Below are 19489 nucleotides of genomic sequence, written 5' to 3' on the forward strand. Positions count from 1 at the left end.
CTCTGCCTATGTGTATTGAACGCGCTCATGCCATTAAAAGCACTCTCTCTCTCTCCTTTTTTTTTTATTTTAAGAGAAGACTCGCGGCGGCCCTCGGGAGCTTCACACCTCCGGAGGGCCGCAGACGTCTAGAGTTGGCGCTTAGCGGGGGCCGCCGAACGTCGATGGTCCGCCTCGTTCACACTTGGCACGTCACACCTTTGATCCGCCGGGAGATTTAACTCCGAGCGCGCCTCTTCCGAGCTCACTAGTTTTTTTGGGGGGTGGGACGTGACTACGGCGAGGAAACGATGTCGGCCATCCACGGAAATTTGCCCGTCGGGGACCTCAACCACTTGCAGATGTACCACGAAGGAAGCCTCCAGATGAGCAACCCGGGTAAGGCGCCGCTTAGTTCGTTCAGTAGCGCAATATGAGTTTGTGGGGGTAATACTGTGCCTTTACGTTTTCCTTCTAAAAATTATTTTAGTACTCTCAAAAAGTACTATTTGTATTGGCATATAATGATGACTACAGTCGTGCCTTGAGCTACGAGTGACCTGAATTGCGTTTTTCAAGATACGTGCAATCATTTGGACAACTTTTTTTTATTTGGACTTGTCAGTAGCTAAGATGCGAGCATTGGATTGGTAGCAGTGAACTCAACAGGAAAAAAGCTTAACATCACCTAATGTCAGAAAATTATGAACCATCACCAAAATTGACATCTGTACTCATGTCCACTTCAACCTCTGAAAACTTCAAAACAATCACCACAATGTTTGAGATTTTATGGGATTTAATCCCTTTTCTATCTTTCACGAAAGATAAAAAGCCTAACGTATCTTAGTGTCAGAAAAGTTGGACCAACCGGCACCAAAATTCATGTGCGCATCTCGAGCTATGCCGACATCAATCCCTGAAAACATCAACAATCTCTGAAAATACTTAACGCCCATGAAATCCAAAATATTGAGGCGATTGTTTTGTTTGCTGAGATTAACCAATTTTTAAGCTTTTTTTTTTTACATTACGCTTGTTAGATTCCACCAACTCAACACAATTTACTTCACAAGGATCAGCAGTTTGGCAGACAGTAAACAATTCATCAAAAAACAGGCTTTATGCTGGTTATTGCTACTCCTGGTGAAGTTAACTTTCAAACTAAACTCAGAGAATTACGTGTTATGTATTTTAAGCAACCACATAGGCCTATAGGCTAGCTTCAGCTTTGGCGAAGAATTCTGTTTAGCCACAGTCCACAAGGAGCAGCATAATGTCCATTGAATTGAAGCAAAAAAATAAATAAAAACAGCTTAATTCATTACATTGTATTTCATTTGTATCCACAGTAAAAAAAAAAAAAAAAAAGATTTCTGATGACTATTCTTGAAAATCCTAATTTTACTAGTGTACAATATTCTCCTTGAGTTACGACAACACACTCACATCAACCTTAAATCTCTCTTTCAGATTTTCGGGGTGCTGACGTAACAAACTACTTGGCTGCGGCCGCCTCGGTGCCGCGAGTGGACAAATGCGTGGCCATACTGACCCACCGCAGGAAGAGGACCAACTTCACTCAGCAGCAGATCGAGGTACTGGAGAAGGTTTACTCGGACACCAAGTATCCGGATATCTACCTGAGGGAGCGGCTGGAGGCGCTCACCGGTCTGCCCGAGTCCAGAATACAGGTATGTTCAAATATGAGACACATGACTGAATGTGCTACCCACAAGTTGCCGATTTTTTTTAAACCCTAAAACGCCTGAAAAAGGAAAAATAAGCTAATGCACTTCTTCAAATAGTGACCCAGTGTAATAGACGCCACTTTCACTACCGCATGTATTCATGATCTTTTATAGATTTATGAGTGACAATTAATGCAGTACTTTTGCTTCGGCTTAACAAAAATGTTTTAAATGTCACATTATCTGGAAAGTTTATTGGACTCGCCGACAGACGGCTGTTTAAAGTTAGAGGCGGACCGGCCTATAGACAGGTACTATATTTCCGCCCCCGGAAAAAAAGGCGAATGACGGATGGGTACCCACGCTGCAGACGGATGACGAATGACGGACACTCAATTTTTTTGTAAAATGCCCAGCTTTGCTAATGTACAGATTTTAAGCTTGGATATAGGTCGTAAGTGGTCACGCGGAAGACAACAGATAAGTTCTTATGTTAGAGTTTTCCCTCTTGACTTTCAGGTGTGGTTCCAGAACAGGAGAGCAAAATCCCGTCGCCAAGTGGGCTCCTCGGTGGCCATGAAAGCCGCAAATCCACTGCCATCCTTTAGCCAGCTCCCCAACAGGATGAAGCAAGGCAAAAGTAAGGGCTGGCAGAACGAGCGTCGTGATTATTACTTGTGGTCATGTTTTGTTTTTTTATTCTTTTCAGTTTACGACAACAGCCACAGTACAGAGGCTCACAGGACTGCTTTTGGACCACAAGACGCCTACAGAAACCCGGTGGAGGACCCCCAAAGGACCAAAGGCATCGGCGGCCATTTGCCGGCGCCTTGCCTCTACGAGAAAGACGTGAGGCCGGCGAAGGCCGAGCAGTTGCGGCGCCGCGAGGCCAGCGCGGACATCCAGGCCAGTAATGTCCTGATGTACCCCTCCAAGGACGGCGTGAGCGGCGAGCCCAAGGTTCTGGTGGAGTACGACAACTTCCCGCCCAACAAGACCATCGGGCCCGAGATGAAGGTGGTGATCCCGCCCATCCCCGCGCAGAACAACTTCAGCAGGTCGTCGCCCAAAGACGCCGGCGGGCCGCCGCGGTACTCGCACGCGAGGGCGGCGGGGAAGGCCTTCGACGGGTTCTCCCCGGTCCACAGTGCGGACGCGCTGGACTTTTCCGATTCGGACTCAGAATGGGAGAGTGAGGCCATGGTTGGATTTGGTGGTTTTATGTAAGAGGCGGCGACGATCTTCCATGACTTTGCCATCGATATGCATTGCCATAACCTTCATATACACTGTACATAACACCCCCCAAAAAATAAAAAAAATAAATAATGAGTTGATCATCAAAAAGCCACAAACTTGCTGGCTTGATGTTTAATAAATCTGAAGACCCTGCTATATTGTTGTTGTTTGCATCAAATATTTTATATTTATTGTAAAATTGTAATAAAATTCTTTGTTTCATCTTGAATCCAATGTTCATCTGGCTGAAAAACGACTTATCAATCTTAACAATAGGTTTAATATAAAAAAAAAAGACAAACAAGTATGTACAGGTTTTCATATATTGAACAGTCGCAGCAACAATGTGACAAATGTGGAAATGCAACCATGAGTTGGGGTTTTTTTTCCCCCCAGGAGTAAAAGGCGTTTTTAAACTCCCCGCTGAAGAATTCTCCTTTTAAAAAAATATCAGTCTCTTGAGTGCACAGAAAAAAAAAAATACAAAAAAAACCCAATAGGAATAATTTCACAGATATTGTACAATTATCTACAATTTTAGAAAACATTCTTTAGCCAGCGCTCGGAACAAAGCCTAAACGGGCAAAACATCGCGTCTGAAATAAATAAATAACTACATACCAATTCTAAGAATCGAATTTTGGCACGAGGAGCCGACAACAGTGCACAAACGTTTCCTTAGGATAAAAGTGGAGGGTGGTAAAAGGAAGATGGCAGGCGTCCTTCCGCTGAGCTACTAGCGGTGTACACGTGCGCTGGTGTTTGTGCGTGCACCTGCCTGCGGAGAGGGGCCGCTCACACCGCGTTGGTGTTGTTGGCCGAAAACGCGTGCAGGTTGCCCAGCTGACTCAGGCCGCTCTGGATGTGCGCCACGTGGATCTCGACGTTGTTCTGGAAGCAACTGCAAAGCACAACAGCAACACAAAATCTGCACACTCCTGCCATCTTGTGGTGATTTTTCATACTGAAAACATTCCCAAAGCCTTGATACTGACTGGAGACCAGCGCCAAGCCCTTTTAATCATTTTATTAAAAAAACCAAAAACAAACAAAAAAAAAAAACACTTTAGACCTATTAATTTGTCGTGGTATCCACGAACAAACGAACAATGATTCTGCAGACGCATTTATACGTCAAAAGAGTTAAGGATCCGCCGGGTTAAAAAAAAAAAAAAAACAGACTTGGGCACCACTGATCTAAGCTACCTGAGGTTGGAGGGGTCGATGGATGCTTTGATGTCGTTGAGGGACTCTGTTAGAGATTTGAACTCAAATGAGTTTAGGTCCCCGCCGTCTGCCAGACACTGGAAAAAAATAAAAAAAATGTACATTTAAGACATTGCAAAAGTAATTCTGCCGAGCAACAAGTGTCCCGCACAAACGAGTGTTTTGGCAGACCGACTCCGACCTTGATCTGCAGCAGCAGCGCCGTTAGGCGGGAGACGAGGTGCGTGAGGCTGGCGTTGCTCACGCTCTGCTGGCCGTCCTTGGAGTCGCCGCTCAGCTGCACCATCTGCTGGGCCTCGTCCTCGCAGTGGCGCCGCAGGTCCGCCGGGTGGTCGGTGGGAAGCGGACCCTGGTCTGGAGAGAGCTGGATGCCACGCGGGGGGGGGGGGGGGGGGGGGGGGGGGGCGTCGGACGGAAACCAATTCAAGGATTTAGGTACCTTGACTCGCCGAGTCTCTTGAGTGCCGACCCAAAATGCGATGGGAGGCTCAAGGGCACGCGCAAGCATGGTCAGTGATCAATTTACCTCGCAACAAAACTGCTGCACTTCGTGTAGGACTTTGTTGAGGTCTTTGTTGAGCTGCTCCAGGTCAAGCACGGTGGACGCGTAGCGCTTCTGGAAGTCCAGGTCAATGGGCAAAGCGTACGATTTCTGAAACACAAAGGCAAGTCTCGTCCGGACTCGCCGTTTCAAAATCATCCTCGCAAGAAAGTGCTGCGGCGTTTGTACCATCTTCTCCGCTTCGGTGTTCATTTCTTTCAAGTGCTTGATGTGCTCTTTCTTGATCATCAGGATCTTGGACAACCTTGTCTGGTGACACAGCGGGAAAATATCGTAGGGGATAAGGAAGCGGGACCAGAACGTCATTTCAAAGGAGGGTACACGCATGCCGACAATTTCGCAATCGCTGAAAGAATATTCTGAGTGACTGGATGGGTGTCCATATGGGGAACTGTGCTTTGAAAATGGATGACAGTGACTTAAAAAAATGGTTTAAGATTTTTTTATTATTTAAAAAAAAACAAAACAACAAAAAAAAAAACAAGCAGTGTGTCTACGCTGTGTTTACCACTTGGACCAGGAACTTGACAGGAAAGCCTCCCAGGGTGTCTCCGTCTGCCCCGGGCAGATTGGTCCTCCATGGTGACTGGTTGATCAGAGGGTCGTGGTCCTGGGGGAGGGGGACGCCGCCATGAATAATTAATGAATTAATAATTTATTTATGTATTTTTTTTTTTTTTTTTTTTTTTAAAGTTCAAGTTGTCGTTTCATCACTCTGATGTACCATGAGGACGGGCGTGGTCGCGGACGGGTAGGGACCTCGAGGTGGAGTCATGAGGTTCTGCATGTAGCGCGTCGTCCGGTGCTTCTGGGCGAAGGCTGAAATGGGCATCGTCTCATTGGGCTCGTTGCTCTGCGAGGCCGATCGATAAAGGGGTGGGGGGGGTGGGGGGGAAAGAGGATGACTAGCTGCTTAAAAAAAGTGCGGTCATACTTTGCGGAGGGGCGGAGTTGGCGCGCGAGCACGTACCAGGACTTCATAGTCAGGCACGTTGTGTGTTCCCAGGCCACTGCGGTCAAAGGTGACGCGGTAAGTGGCCGCGCTGGTGTCCACCGCGTCGATCTGCCCCGTGAACAAGCCGTCGTGGACGCCTCGCAGTCGAGCTGTTGACACGCACGTTGGAAGAAGTGACCAACGTTGGATTTGCACTGCTTGGTTTCAGTGACACGTCAGATTTTAAATAAATAAATAAATAAAAATGAATAAATATTGTATGAACTCTAAGTGATGCAGTAATCTGCAGTAATAGTAGCAGTTTTTCGCAGAGGATAAAGAATATATGCCTGTGAGTATTGGACCTGCAGTGTAAATGAGCCAGCCTGTGCAGCTCTAAGTTTTTTTTTTTCCCCCCCAATCGTCAAATGTCTGTCACCTGTGACTTTGGTTCCTATGATGAGAGGAAGCGGGATTTCATCAGGAAGATCTTTGCAGTTGGACACGTCCGACAGTTTCCTGTGCTGCAGCAGGCGCATCTTCTGTCGCTTCTGCCTCAGCGCTGTCCGCTCCTCAGCAAAGAACGCCGACGAGCACCTGGACAAAAGCAACTACGAGCCTTCAATTCTTGGATCCAAAAAGCAGGTTGAAATTCGCTGCAAGCGAATTGCTAATTGGGGCTCGGAGGAACGCCAAAAAGGGGGTGCTGATGTACCGTCTGGGTTTCCCCATCAGTCTCCGGATGGTCCCCCATTCCACTCGCGTCAACTTCCTGGTTTTCAAGGTGGGGAAAGACTCCTTCAGACACAGACAGAACTCATTGTCGCCCTCAAAAAGAGGCCTGCAAGACAAATTCAAAAAGGGGAAAAAAAAAAATTGTATGAAATCAAAATCGTATTTCAAATTGGATTGCTATCTGGAACACAAATAATGGTATCATATTGTTTGCGTTGGTAGTGGCGCGTTCACCTGTCGATATTGGAATAGAACCATTCGTAGATGCACCACTTGTGCGCTTTGGGCAGCTTGAGGAGGTTTCGTAATCGCAAGCCTATTCTCTGCGACGACTTCTTATCGGGCGTCACCACACTGGAGAACTTCTGCATGGAAACACAAAAGAACGGCAATGACTAACCATTTCGTATCACGTTCATGTGAACAATTTTAAGCACGTAGCGCACGTTTGTTGTTTATTTCCAAACCTGTGGTGTGGTGTTGACCTTCTGGCTCCTTCGCGGTGATCTGGACGGGGGACGATGCGGCGCGTGATCATCCTCGTAGCGACTCCTCTTTGAGCCCCGGGTGGGCTGTGAGGGCAAACGGGGATGTTTATGAGGAGGACTGTGTGGCATATTTGGCACCGTATCTCTTATAACAGTAACCCAAATGTCTTGCCGTTTCCATGGTGAGGGTGGACTGGCGTCCCCTGGTGTTGTGAGCTCTTGGGAAGGCGTTCTTTTCATTCAGAGTGTTGGACAAACTTCCTTCTGTGGAGAGGTCATTTGAAGGGCGAGCAAGTCACAAATCAGCCAGAACTATACGTTTGGAATAAATACTTTTGTGATTTTTGTCAGGAATAAAAGCCATTTGCTCCGTCCGTTTATCAGGCCTATCGTTTAATTAATACATGAGTGTTTTCATCGCAAAACGGAATTCATTGGTTGGATATGCGATGATTGATAGCTGGAGCTGAGGTACAACAGTTCATTGATTAAATCAACAACTAATCAATTATCAAATTAATTGACAGCTATTTTGATAATTCAATAACCATTTAGAGACAGGGTTTAATTTAAAACTGTCCAAATCCTCAGAATTTCGGCTTGCCAAAAGTAAGTATTCCTCTAATGATACTACTAACACTGGTCCAATTATATATTGATTCAAAATAAGACATTTACAAACTTTGGAAAACAATGACCAACACGATTGATTGCTTATTTTATATTATGAACCAAACCAGTAACTAAATCATAATCAGTGTGCATTTTCCGTACTGTCAATTTTAAATAACGTCCTGATGGAATTTAAACATGTTTTTTTTTTTTAATTCGATTCATCAGTTAATAAAAAATAATAACAATCAACAAAAATATTTACGATTACAGCCCAAAGACTAGTTACTTTGCCCCTTAAAACCTTATAAAATCCGATAAGAAAGTATGCTGTGTCATCCCATGAAAAATAACAAGCAAAGTTTGTTGTCAGGATAAAATGATTCCCGTATTATTGTAATAACAAAATAAGCCACATACCTTTTAGACTGACAAGTGCTTCTGCCGAGGAGCCTAGCCAAGAGATGGGGAGAATTACACATACACATACTGTACTGCAAGGGCATTTTGCAATGACATATCCATATTGTCTTGAAACAAAACAATAATATCTGCAAATAGCCGCTCTTTAAACGGCGACCCAGCCCGGCTCGCCTCCAGTGAGGCCTACGCCGAGAATCGAGCTGTCAAGCACGGGTAACGTTACGGCGACAGCTGGGTGGACAACCGAGACTTTCCTTCGGTGTGTGGACAGCATACGCCGACTCAAATTGCTGGCTGATACGTGAACGTCCGAAAGATTAGTGTATCGAAATTTATGACACAAAGAGAAAAAAAAATGGAAACTTAATACAGCACGAATAGCACCGCGAGCTAACCTTGCTAAGCGTGAGTGTTTTATTCCACTACCTGAGAGGCTACGGGGGTCCTTTTGTTATTAGCGGCTGCTAACTAGCGGCTAGGCTAACGTTGTTTACTCAGTGCAAGTACAAGAAACTTGACAAACTGTTAGCTTTCGTTAGCCTCTCGTGCTAACCAGCGTTAGCCTGACCGACTCCGGGGGGGAAAGACCGGTGGTGTCTCGAACTTTGTGGGAAAATAATAAGCATTCTAAAAAAGACTTGAAATGAAAGAAGGGGCCACGCGGGTGTCTGTTATGTGTGGGGGATAATAACAGAGGTAAAGTGGGTGGAAATTGGCGTTGTTTTACTCACTCTCGTCCAACAGCTGGTCCATCTCCGCCATCTTGCATGAGCCGCGCCGCTTTTTCAAAGAGCTTGTCAAAATGCATTCTGGGTCGGCAGTCGGGACGCTGCCCGGAGCCGAGGCCCGCTCGCGACTATATTTTTAGGCTTTGCTATGACAAAGTGTGGTTCATTGCGCTGGAAATAATATTACGTTGCATTCAGACGCACTAATTCAAACCACATGAATGCTGAATTAAAAAAAAAAAACATGACACTAAAGCACTGTAATGCATAGTGCAGGATTTTATATACCTATTTTTTACAACCCTCCCAAAAATCATAAAAAACACTGACACACATTCCATATTTTTCTCCATGTACAACAGCGGTAAATGAGGCGAACAGACCTGGAAAAAAATCAAAAGTAGGAAAATATATTTTGGAGAAAAAAAATGAATCCCTGAGGGTGGACCTCCGAAACAAATTGCGAATACTGTAGTTTTAAGTTGTGATACCACCATTCACCACTAGATGGCAGGGCTGTTATACTTACACTTGGTCTTATACTGCCCTACGCTACATGAGTAGGCCTAATATTTTTGGGTGAATTTGGAATGGTATGCAGGACAAATAGTACCTCAATAATATAAAAATTTTGGGTGAGATGATTTTTGTGAGAAAAAAAAATGTACAGAATGAGTTCTTGCACCTAATGTTGGATTGTTGTTCAGGGGTTTTGTGCCATCCTTGAATGGTCATTTTTACACCAGACAGCCGTTTGCACTGGAAAAAAGAAACCGCGTTATTTTGTTGTTTGCTTCAAAACCTTTGTTGTTGCGTTAGTATAGTGGATCAAAATAAAAAATGAAATATATTAAGAGCATGTATTTTGCACTTTGCATTTTGTCAATATTTAAAATTGCCTTTTTGTCATACATCTGGTTAGGACTTAGGAGAAGTGTAATTGAGTCGAAAATGTTGTTTATACCACACCTTTATTTATCTATGCCGGCTATGTAGAGTGACAAGCAGAACAAGTCAACACTTCAACTCGATGGAGGCACAATTAACCTGTTTATCCACCTGTCATACAACAAAATGTATTAAACTAAACAGACCCACATAAATGGCTGCCTATGAGACTGGCTGACTTGTATTTATTGATGACGTGACTGCTGACAAAATCAGCATGATAAATTGTGAAGATTAGGATCGTGTCCATGTCCCAATATTTATGGACCTGACTGTCAATGACTTACGGAACACACGTCGTCGCTGTTTCGGAAGAGCATTTTATTTATTTTGCTAGAGAAGATGCATGAAGAGACAAAAACAATGCAAATATATACATTTCCGTACAGTATTTTAAAATGAAACCTGGCCAGTCGATGTCAGTCACAAATCCCTCGAAAACCAGAGCAGGGGAACCATTGGTCCTTTAAATGTTATTCTATCAGATGAGCAGTTCTGGCTACAATGTTGTATTGGGTTTTTTTTCATTTGCGTGGCGGGCCGGCCAGCTCAAATGCTCTCACCGATTCCGCATTCCTTCCCTAAACCCGGCATCCTAGTTGTCGTCTTTTCACCAAGAAAGAGAAAACAAACTACCCACATGTAACTTGAAAGCTGGCTTTCCAGGTACCGAAGGGGTCACACACTGAGACTGTTAGCTAGTAAACGTGCCGATAAAGTAGCATAAAGTGACAAAAGAATATTGGAATCAAAGCGAGGCCCCTGGTTTGCGAAAACGGCGCTCTCATTTGCGGCGCTCACCACAAGGACGTTTGGTAGTTGAACTTGATCTTCAGGAGATACTTGAGGTTGATTTGGGCTACGTCGTACACGATGTATCTGTGGCGACGGTTAAGGGAAACGGACGACGGAATATCAGGGTAATAATAACGACGAGACGAAAGGGCCAGCAGGTGCGGCGTGGGCTGAAAGGATACTCGTTGTACAGGAGACTGGTGTCGTCAATGTTGGTGTTGGCTCCTTTTCCCAGAGGCACTTCCACGCCGTCCAAAGTGGTGGTGGCGCTCGATTCGGGAGCAGTTCGACCCAAACCTGCAAGGAAAAACGAAACAAACGGGAAATTATGTTTTTTTGGGGATTAGTTCCATTTTTTTTTTAAATGCAGTCTTTTTTCATAATCTACGACATTATACTCATTTGATTACCATTTATTTTCTATTTTATTATTATAATAGTATGACTTTTCTTCAAATAGTACAATTTCTAATTTATTTCCCATATAACTATAATGTACAGTATATTCTCAAAATCTGATCTCAGACTCTCAGGACTACAGTATGTGATTCATCCCATCTGTTTTTCCCCCCCTTTACAACTTTAATCTTTGTGAAAAGCTTTTCTACTTATATGACGACTTAATTCTGATAAGATGCAGACTCTTCTTGTGTTTGTGACAACTTTTTTTTCTTGAAACATTATATTTTTCTCGTTATCGTTTTCATCAAATATATTCTCTCATAAAATAACTTAACCCCAAAAAGTTAATTATGAAATTCAGACTCATAAAAACAAACTTAATTCTTGTAATATTCCAACCTTTTTAGTCATAATTTGCAAAAAAATTTATTTTCCTAAAATTGCTTTTTATTTTCTCTCGTATAATTAGGATTCCATCTTTACAAAATTTATATAATTGTATCATTTCCTCATTATCATGGAAATGTTTTTCCTAATACTAACCACTTTTTTATAACTTAAAAAAAAAAAATTGTAATATTACAAGTAAGACTGCAACTATTTTGCGAGTGTCGCACCTTTTACGCTGTGTTTGCCCTTTGGTAGTTTAGTGATGTGGGAGGCCTTTTTCAGCTCATGCCTGGAATAAAGGAAAGAAATATGACCACAATTCATACCAGCCTTTTGTTCTCTTCATTGGCAGAATTCCAAATAATCAACTCACATGTTGCCGAGGGCGACTTCTGCTAGCAGAAGAAGGCCAACGGGGTCCGACTGCGAGGTGTGACAGTAGTTGGCGCTCTTGGACACCATGTCGGCAAAGTACACGCCTTTGCCGAACATGTAACCGGTCTGCAGACACAAGAAAGCACAACTTGATTCGCAACGACGATTCTCAAGAAAAAGATGCGGGTTGATTGGTGACCCAAAAATACAAAACTCACCACTGGCGCCTCCGGAGGGGCGATGCGAAGACCCTGAGACAGGATGCCGGCGTAGTTGGTGGTCCGCGAGCCGTGCCACAGCAGCTGGCGATTGTGCAGCTCCTCGAAGGGCTGGAAGCGCTGGCGTTCTCCCTCGCGGTTGATTTTGAAAATCTAAAACCACAGGCCTAATTACAACTTTTTGTTCTTGGCAAATGAGGATATTTTTCCTTGTAAAAAAATAAAGACATTTTTCAAACTGGACATTTATGATTTCTGGAGATATTGCGTGTGAAGGCTGAAATGCCAAATGAAAAAAATATTACAAGGTGGAACGACTTTGAAAAATATCAATTATATCGTCGCTGTCCTGTGAAAAAAACGTATGTCCAAATTTGGAAAAGTCTTTCATTTTCACGTTAAGGCGATGTCTGCAACACGGAAACCCCTGTCATGTAGAAATAAAAAAGATTTTAAAAATGGACGTGTTTTTCACAGGAGAGCGACGAAATAATATGCAATCAGCATTTCGCCCAGAGCCGACTTACCTCTTGTACTTCCAGTGTATACGTGTTGTGCGTGGCTGCGTGCGTGTTCTTCACATATTCCATAATGATGTCGGCCTCCTGCGTGGCCTTGTCCACAACCTAAGAAACATAGCAAAACACAAACATTTTGATGTGTAGCTTCCTTTTAAAAAAAAATAAAAAAATAAAAAATGGGGTGATCCAAATGGGGGAGCATTCCGACCTCAATTGTGGTCTTCAGTTTCTCGTAGTTGATATCGATGGGGTCGCTCTCGTTGTCCTGCGCTCCTCCTCTCAGCAGACTGTAAGCCACTTCAATGTCCAGCAGGTTGTCCAGCATCTGAACTTTAGCCTGGCCGGTGAGGTGTGCATATTATTATTTTTTTTATTCCCGGTTTAGTGTAAGCGGAGAACTTTGGGGTTACGTGCGCGTACCTGAATGTAGTCCAGGTTGCTGAGCAGCGGCGGTTTCTTCATGCCAAAGTCGTGCGGTATCAACGTGTAGAAGCGATTGGACAGATCCAAAATGTGCGAGTCGGGCACACGGTCGGACACCGCCTAAATCAAGGAAGTTTTTAATAAGGAAAATAGCACCTGATATTGTACGTTGTAAAAAAACAGTAATAACCTTTATTACTTCTGTTTACTACTACTTATGACTACTGTCACAAAACTACAAAGGTTATCCTAATACTCTTCTTGTAAAAACATATTTTTTTCAATTAAAATGAACATTGGTTTTCCTCATCTTTTACTCTTCTAAAAAAAATTTAAAAAAAAAAAAAAAACATCAATTTTTTTGGTGTAATATTACAACTTTTATTCAGTAAACTTTTCTTATAACTTATGTAAAACATAAACAAATAAAATTACAATTCCTTTTTTAAAATTCGATTTTAGTAAAATGACATGACTTTTAGTAGTTAACTTTTCATTTTGCACTTTTTTCCTCACACACAATTATTTTTTCCCTTGTAACAATACAAATGTAGTCTCATACAATTTAATTTGATTCTCATAATTAAAAAAAAAATGCTTTGCTTCAATATTACGACTTGATAAACTGACATATTTTCTCACGTGTCAACTGACCTGCTGCACTTCCGTGAGGAGAGCGTACGCGCTCTGAATTTGCCTCTTGCTCAATTTTCCCAGCGGCATCTTCTGAAGGTCAATCTGAAAACAGGCAAGGGAAACACTGCCTTGTAGATGCGCCTCTACCTGCGCGTCCCTTTGAGAACAGATAAAAGGTGTAAAACTCTACCTCAAACTCCACCATGGCCTTCTTCATGCTCTCCACGTCAAAGATCTGTTTGATCAGATCCTGGACGGGTTTGGCCAGCTTGGACTTGGTTCCCGCGGTGGCCGTCAGCCTCTTGACGGCTTCTTCGTCCTGCCATTGCAAAGACTGTCAACACCGGCAGGGGAATGCACAAGTGTGTGTTGGGGCCAACCTGTCCATAGTCGATCTCCAGCGGGTAGAACTTGTTGGGGTACTTGGTGAAGTTGGAGGCGCCCCACTCGTTGCCCGTCTTCTCCTTGTACACCGACAGGAAGTTGTTGAGCGCCGAGCTCTTGTCGCCGATTTTGTCCAGCTTGTTGCCCCCGATGGTGGTGCCCACTCGACCCCAAGAACGGAACACCCAGTACCTGCGCAGAAGGCAAAGGCATGAAAACATGCAGTCAGAACCTAACAAAACAAAATGTCAACAATTGAACGATTGCGGCGCCTTCTGCTGTGCGCCACTTGGCCACCGGGCGGCAGTATAACACAGCCATGCAGAAAAAACGAAGATGCCTTAGTCAATGTCAGATACTTTAAGCCACTCAGTAATCTGCAGAAATATTTGTCTTTAAGAACACATGCGTCCTTATATTGACTGCGTTCTATGTGTCGGTGCACCGTTTGAAAATTTGGCCGAACAACGCCGGCTCGTACGCATATGACAGCGAATGTTTGACCACAAACCTTTTCTGTACGTCGTCCTCCAGCAGCTGCAGTTTATAGTAGGAGTTGGTTCCCCGCATGATGTCCACCAGGCCCAGAGTGGCACTGTACATTTTACCGTTCTGCTCCAAAACGTGAGCACTGTTCTCCAGTCCTAATGGGGTAAATAAATCAATATTCATCAAGTAACCAAGTTCCAAGAAGAGGAAGAAGGGGAAACATTTGCTGATGTGGTATTTTAGGTGAGGCTACCTGAGTCTGGATCGACAGCAGCGCCTCCTTTGACCGTCAGTTTCATCTTCTTGGCTTTGCTCTTACCTGGAAAAGTGACCATGTCGCCAAACAACCCGCAGCAAATCAAGTTAGGGTGACAAATGAAAACCCCCAAAGTAGCAAGGGAACATTGTAGATTTTGTTATACTGCTAAACTGTCACGTGAATAATATTAGTCAAGGAACAGGAGGCAGTTTGTCGTTCAAAAGACTTCTTGAAATAAGTTGTAATCCTACAAAATGTCAACATAAAGAGAGACATTTGAAAAAAGAATAATGCGTACTAAAACTTGCTCGAAACTGCATGAGGCACTGTTCCGCTTCTCTGATGAGTGTTTTACCTTCTTCCTCCTTCACTCTGCCGGTGCTCTTGGAAGCAGCCATGGCGCCCGACTTGGAGGGCGCGGGGGCTGGCGCCGGGGGGGCCTCCACTTTGACCTCGGCCCCCCACGGGGAGATGGCGTGCAGGGAGACCAATTCGTGGAGCGCTTTGCCCGACGACTTGACGTCGGTGAGGAAATCCTCGGACACCACGCGCACGCCCGCCTCCTTGGCCTCCTCCATTTTCTTGCCCATCTTCTCCACCTCCTCTGCCAAGCGTTACATCACACATTCATTCACGGGAAACGGAACGTGATGAGAGTTTGTGGCGGGGTTTCTCACTCTTGGTGCTGATGCAGAGTGAGGCCTTGTTGGCCGCGCCGCTGATCTTCCCCCCCAGCTCCTCCACGGCCGCCTTGATGTCGTCCTTGTTCTTGGCAAGTTTGCCAACAGTCAACACCTTCAGGCCGGTGAGGGGTTTGTCTGTCGCACATACGCACAAAGACGCGCGGTTGAGAGCATTCAAGTTCCTGAACTGGATGTCTGGTCTCGCCACTCACCAGGGGGTGCGCCCTCTGGTAGCGGCTTGGCGGGGGCGCCGGAAGCGCTGGCCAGAGGCTCGGCTTTGACGGCGGGCTGGCTCGGGGTGGGCGCCTCCTTTGGGTAAACTCTATCCTGACGCTTGAATTTGAACTTCTTCAGGAAAGGAACCTCGTGAAATTCCTAAAATGCAGCGATGACATGGTAACGTGGTTGTTACGTGTGGGGAGGAGGCATTCGTGCAAGCGCAATAGCACCGGCAAGCCATCATTCTTTGATCACCTTTTTTGGTAAAACTTTTCTTGTGACTTTAAACGTTTATCCAAGTTGGATTACAATTTTTCCGGTTCGTTTGACTTGGACAAAATACATTTTTGTGTCTCGAAATTCTGATGTCATTTTTGTAAAATTCCACCTTTTTTCCCCCATCCTTTATTTTTGTAAATCCATTTATTTTGGTTGTACTATTACAGCTTCATGCTCATGAAATTGTAACTTAAATCTAGTAAAATTACATTGGGAAAAAAATCATTTGAATGAATGCGACTTTTTGGAGATAAAACAACAAAATTGATGGCCCATGATGAGATTTTTTTTGCGGAATTTACTTTTTATTATGCTTGAAATACTACAATTTTATTTTTGTGAATTTCAGAAAAACAACACATTTTTTTGGACACAAAAATATATTTTTGGTGTTTGGCCATCAAAAAAAAGGAGACGCATTTGTTTTATTGGACAGAAAAAAATTGGATTTTAATTGATCAATATTAGAATTATTCGGATAATTCTTGCAGCCCGACTTGAAACATTTTATGCGAGGCTTGCCGTAAACTCGAGGACTCCGCCCCTCCCCGGGTTTTAGTGGCCGTACCTTGGGGGTAACCCAGTCTTTCCGTTCGGGTTTGGAGGTTTTGTAAACACACTTTGTCCAGGCCGAGATGTTCCCAGTGCAGTAATAGGCGTCGCCCTTGAACACCAACTGGCCAGAGCACTCCTTGCACGGTTCCAGCGCGCCGAAAGCCATGCCGTCGCCCAAGTTGTCCACCACCTGTCAATCACAGTCAGAAGTCAACAAAAAACTTCACTCGAGACTTTTCAATGTTTTTTTTTTTGCTCGTTAGATTTGTTGAGCTGCGCTCACGTTGGACTCTCCCGAAGGAACCTCTTGGCCGTTAGCGATGAGTAGCTCCTTCATGTCGTTGACGGAACAAAACTTCCTCAGCTTGTCTTTAATGCCCCATATCAACTGGCTCTGGTCCTGCCAGGGCACACAAACACACTCAGGTGGGGGGGATAAAAAAAAACAAAAAAACAATGACGCCCATAAAAAGGAAGCCAACGTTACCTTCAACTGCGCTTCTAATTTTTTCTTCTCCTCTTCGTCCTCCTTCTTCTGTTTTTTGGAGACTCCGTCCACCTCTTCGTTTTTGCGCTTTCTGGAAGGGAAGGGAGCTTTTTTTGGACCGCTCACAACTGTTACCACGACAGGTTAGATTCAAATTCTGAATTTATTCAGATTCCAAAGGCAACGTAATAAGAATGTAATTAAAAACAATGTTCTGCTTACATTTGACAGAAGTGCCTCAAAACAGTAAATGCAATTTTCAAAGTCAAATTGATGGTCACTTACTGTATTTTTTTCATTTTTATTTCTTAATATAAATAGTAAGATTTATAATCACAAATACTATGAGTGGTTCTAGTTAGTTGTACACATTTGTCAAATATAAAAAAATAAAGCTTAATAAAATAACATGTTTTGTTACATTATAATTATTAAATATTTTCCTGCTGTATGATGACTAATTTGACGTTTTAATCGGTTTTTTTTTAATTAATGGGCCGCTTAATGTGTTATGGGAATTCTATAATGGAATCAGTATTGGCCTAAAAAAAATAAAAAAAATCGATATGGGTCGGGCCCTACACCGTAAGAACGCACGTGTCAGTGGTCTCACCCTTCCGCTTTGACTGGCGGGAGCCTCTTCTTGAGCTCCTCTTTGTCTTCGGCCCTCAGCGTGTTGAAGCCCTTCAGCTGTGCGCCGCTGTACTCTGGCTTGAAGTCCAGCTCCTCCCTGCGGCCCACAAAGCAGGCTGTGTGGTACCAGCGATCGATCAGGCCCAGCTGAGGCTTCTCCGGGTCCACCGTCTTTTTTGACACGCGGATCTGATCCTGCGGGTAAAGCCAGAAAATTGAATGCGCTGCCTAAAGGGGAAATTATCAGAGTCATGCAACAGTTTGTCATAGATGTTACAAAAGAGAAGCCGGTTTTGGACAGCAAGCATCAAAGGATTGACCCACCCTTGTTTTTCTATGTTAATGTAAGAGTTTGGGAAATAGTGGTGAACTTTGGAATTTTTTCCACCCAGAGGCAAAAAATGAAATAAGGTGGAAACAAACTTTTTTAGATGAGTCTAATCTTTCATTTTGTGGTAACTGTTTGCACAGTCATATAATACAATATTCTGTGCTTTGAAAGATCAATCAGAATGCTCTAAATTGGCTGGCACTCAAGAGGGGTTTATTTATTTATTTATTTATTTATTTATTTTAAATGGCTGGCATCGAAAGAGTTAATGACGTTTGACGTGAAAATAAACCTTTTCAATTTTCATCTCGCAGCCTTTGCAAGTGCTGCGGTTGGATTTGGCGTATTCCACCGCAAAGCCGTTGAGCGTCTTCTCCCCTTGTGCGGCACCTTTCTTACCGCCTTTTCCTGCGAGGACAAAACACCGACAAATGAGCGACCACTCTAGCATGGTTGGAATTTCTGAGGTCATGGAGTGTGGACTGACCTCCTCCAGCAGCTCCGCCACTTTCGATGGCCTTCTTGACTTTCTCCTGGTCTTCCCAGCGAAGGGCGGAGAAGCCATCGATGTCAGTGGGGGACTGGGCCGCCGCTCGCAACCAGAAGCAGGAGAAGTGATGCCAGTGTGGGACCTTGCCGTCAAACATTGGTGACTGACACATGGGAAAGAAGCAAAGAAGAACCATAAATATCACTACACGTTGCTTGAAATAATAACATGATTTATTATGTGACAGTAGATACTACACATCACAATATCCCCTAAGGAAAACTGCCAGGGGTACAAATTATCGATTCATTTTTAGCGGCTCGCAGCACAGACTGAAGTAACATTAGACACGGCCCGTGTGATTTGCCTGCATTGTACTGCAGTACTTCTTACCTTCAACACTGAGTGGCTATTATTTGAATGCAAATTTGGACAGTGTCGCCTTAATATGCGGCTTTGCTGGAAAACGTGGACATCCTACTAGTAAAAGTGAAAGTGAGTGAACATGAAACATCATTCGCAGTGAACGACGTCAGCCTTTAGATAGCTAACAACGGCTTCCACCTACATAGTGGACACTTTTACACATAGCACCCCTTGAACAGTTGAGGGTGAGGAAAAAACTAACTTCATTCAAATATAATGCCTCGTGTTGTTATTTTACGTGTTTAGCTTGACGTTAGCTATTTAGCTAGAGTGCCTTTCATCAAAAAGAAGCTGTGGACGACGGCGCTAACCTGCACCATGATGGCCATTCGGAGCGAGTCTTTGGCGATGTTTTCCTTGCACTTCTTACACGACGCGCGGCCACTCTTGGCGTACTCGGCCTTGTAGAGCTTGTCCTCTTGACTCTCCGCCATGTTCGCTTTGCGTCGTTTGGGAAAAAGGGGACAAAAGAAGAGCAAAGACAAAAAGTTTCTTGTGCTCCGACAGACAACAAACACAATCAGAGCGGCAAATCCCGCGTGCTGGCCTGCTCAGAGAGAGTGCGGCGCAAACAGGAGGGCTCATTCGCGCTCGCTTTTCGCAAACCGAGGCGAAACGCACATGCTGCTCTGTATTTACACTTGGAAATTGCACATGCTGTGAAATAATTCCTCGAATGCTTTTCTAGTGTTATAGTAAGTTACTCAATTTAAAAATGTTGGTTAATTCAAAATTAAATTCGCCTATATGAACCATCTGTAAGAAATAAACGATCAAATCCCGACACAGACAGCACTAATCGAGTCGAGAATAATCGTCCAGAATCTGCAGGAGTAACGTGCGCGATTAGCTTTCGCTTGTCTGGGAAGCATCATAAATAGAAACTATTGGCGCTCGTGCTCGTTTGTCAAACTACTGAAACAAGCGA

The 19489-nt window shown here is 44.0% G+C and overlaps 3 protein-coding genes across 3 annotated transcripts; 1 reads left to right on the plus strand and 2 right to left on the minus strand.

The window, feature by feature from the left end:
• Positions 1 to 78: 78 nt before the first annotated feature.
• On the plus strand, positions 79 to 3045 carry mixl1 (Mix paired-like homeobox). The gene is made up of 4 exons (XM_086018301.1): positions 79 to 378; positions 1453 to 1673; positions 2190 to 2310; positions 2380 to 3045. Exons 1-4 carry the CDS (start codon positions 291 to 293, stop codon positions 2895 to 2897), a joined length of 948 nt encoding a protein of 315 aa, XP_085874427.1. The 5' UTR covers positions 79 to 290; the 3' UTR covers positions 2898 to 3045.
• lin9 (lin-9 DREAM MuvB core complex component) lies at positions 3024 to 8738 on the minus strand. Its single transcript, XM_086018300.1, has 15 exons — positions 8622 to 8738; positions 7888 to 7920; positions 7028 to 7119; positions 6835 to 6939; positions 6602 to 6732; positions 6348 to 6473; positions 6072 to 6229; positions 5669 to 5802; positions 5423 to 5551; positions 5207 to 5308; positions 4867 to 4947; positions 4663 to 4788; positions 4318 to 4500; positions 4116 to 4213; positions 3024 to 3810 (listed from the first exon to the last, which is right to left on the minus strand). The coding sequence occupies exons 1-15, from the start codon at positions 8650 to 8652 to the stop codon at positions 3705 to 3707; spliced, it is 1635 nt and encodes a 544-aa protein (XP_085874426.1). The 5' UTR covers positions 8653 to 8738; the 3' UTR covers positions 3024 to 3704.
• A 1128-nt stretch (positions 8739 to 9866) lies between these two features.
• parp1 (poly (ADP-ribose) polymerase 1) lies at positions 9867 to 19389 on the minus strand. The gene is made up of 23 exons (XM_086019631.1): positions 18873 to 19389; positions 18133 to 18298; positions 17938 to 18053; positions 17295 to 17509; positions 16682 to 16772; positions 16478 to 16594; positions 16208 to 16384; positions 15354 to 15516; positions 15136 to 15276; positions 14814 to 15062; positions 14453 to 14518; positions 14222 to 14354; positions 13707 to 13902; positions 13517 to 13645; positions 13345 to 13428; positions 12688 to 12810; positions 12476 to 12604; positions 12274 to 12372; positions 11747 to 11899; positions 11527 to 11654; positions 11381 to 11442; positions 10544 to 10658; positions 9867 to 10445 (listed from the first exon to the last, which is right to left on the minus strand). Exons 1-23 carry the CDS (start codon positions 18993 to 18995, stop codon positions 10364 to 10366), a joined length of 3057 nt encoding a protein of 1018 aa, XP_085875757.1. The 5' UTR covers positions 18996 to 19389; the 3' UTR covers positions 9867 to 10363.
• Between the last annotated feature and the right edge of the window lie 100 nt (positions 19390 to 19489).

This window comes from Filicampus tigris, chromosome 20 (genome assembly GCF_054856515.1).
Source record: "Filicampus tigris isolate MCC_2025a chromosome 20, RoL_Ftig_1.0, whole genome shotgun sequence".
Lineage (NCBI taxonomy): Eukaryota > Metazoa > Chordata > Actinopteri > Syngnathiformes > Syngnathidae > Filicampus > Filicampus tigris.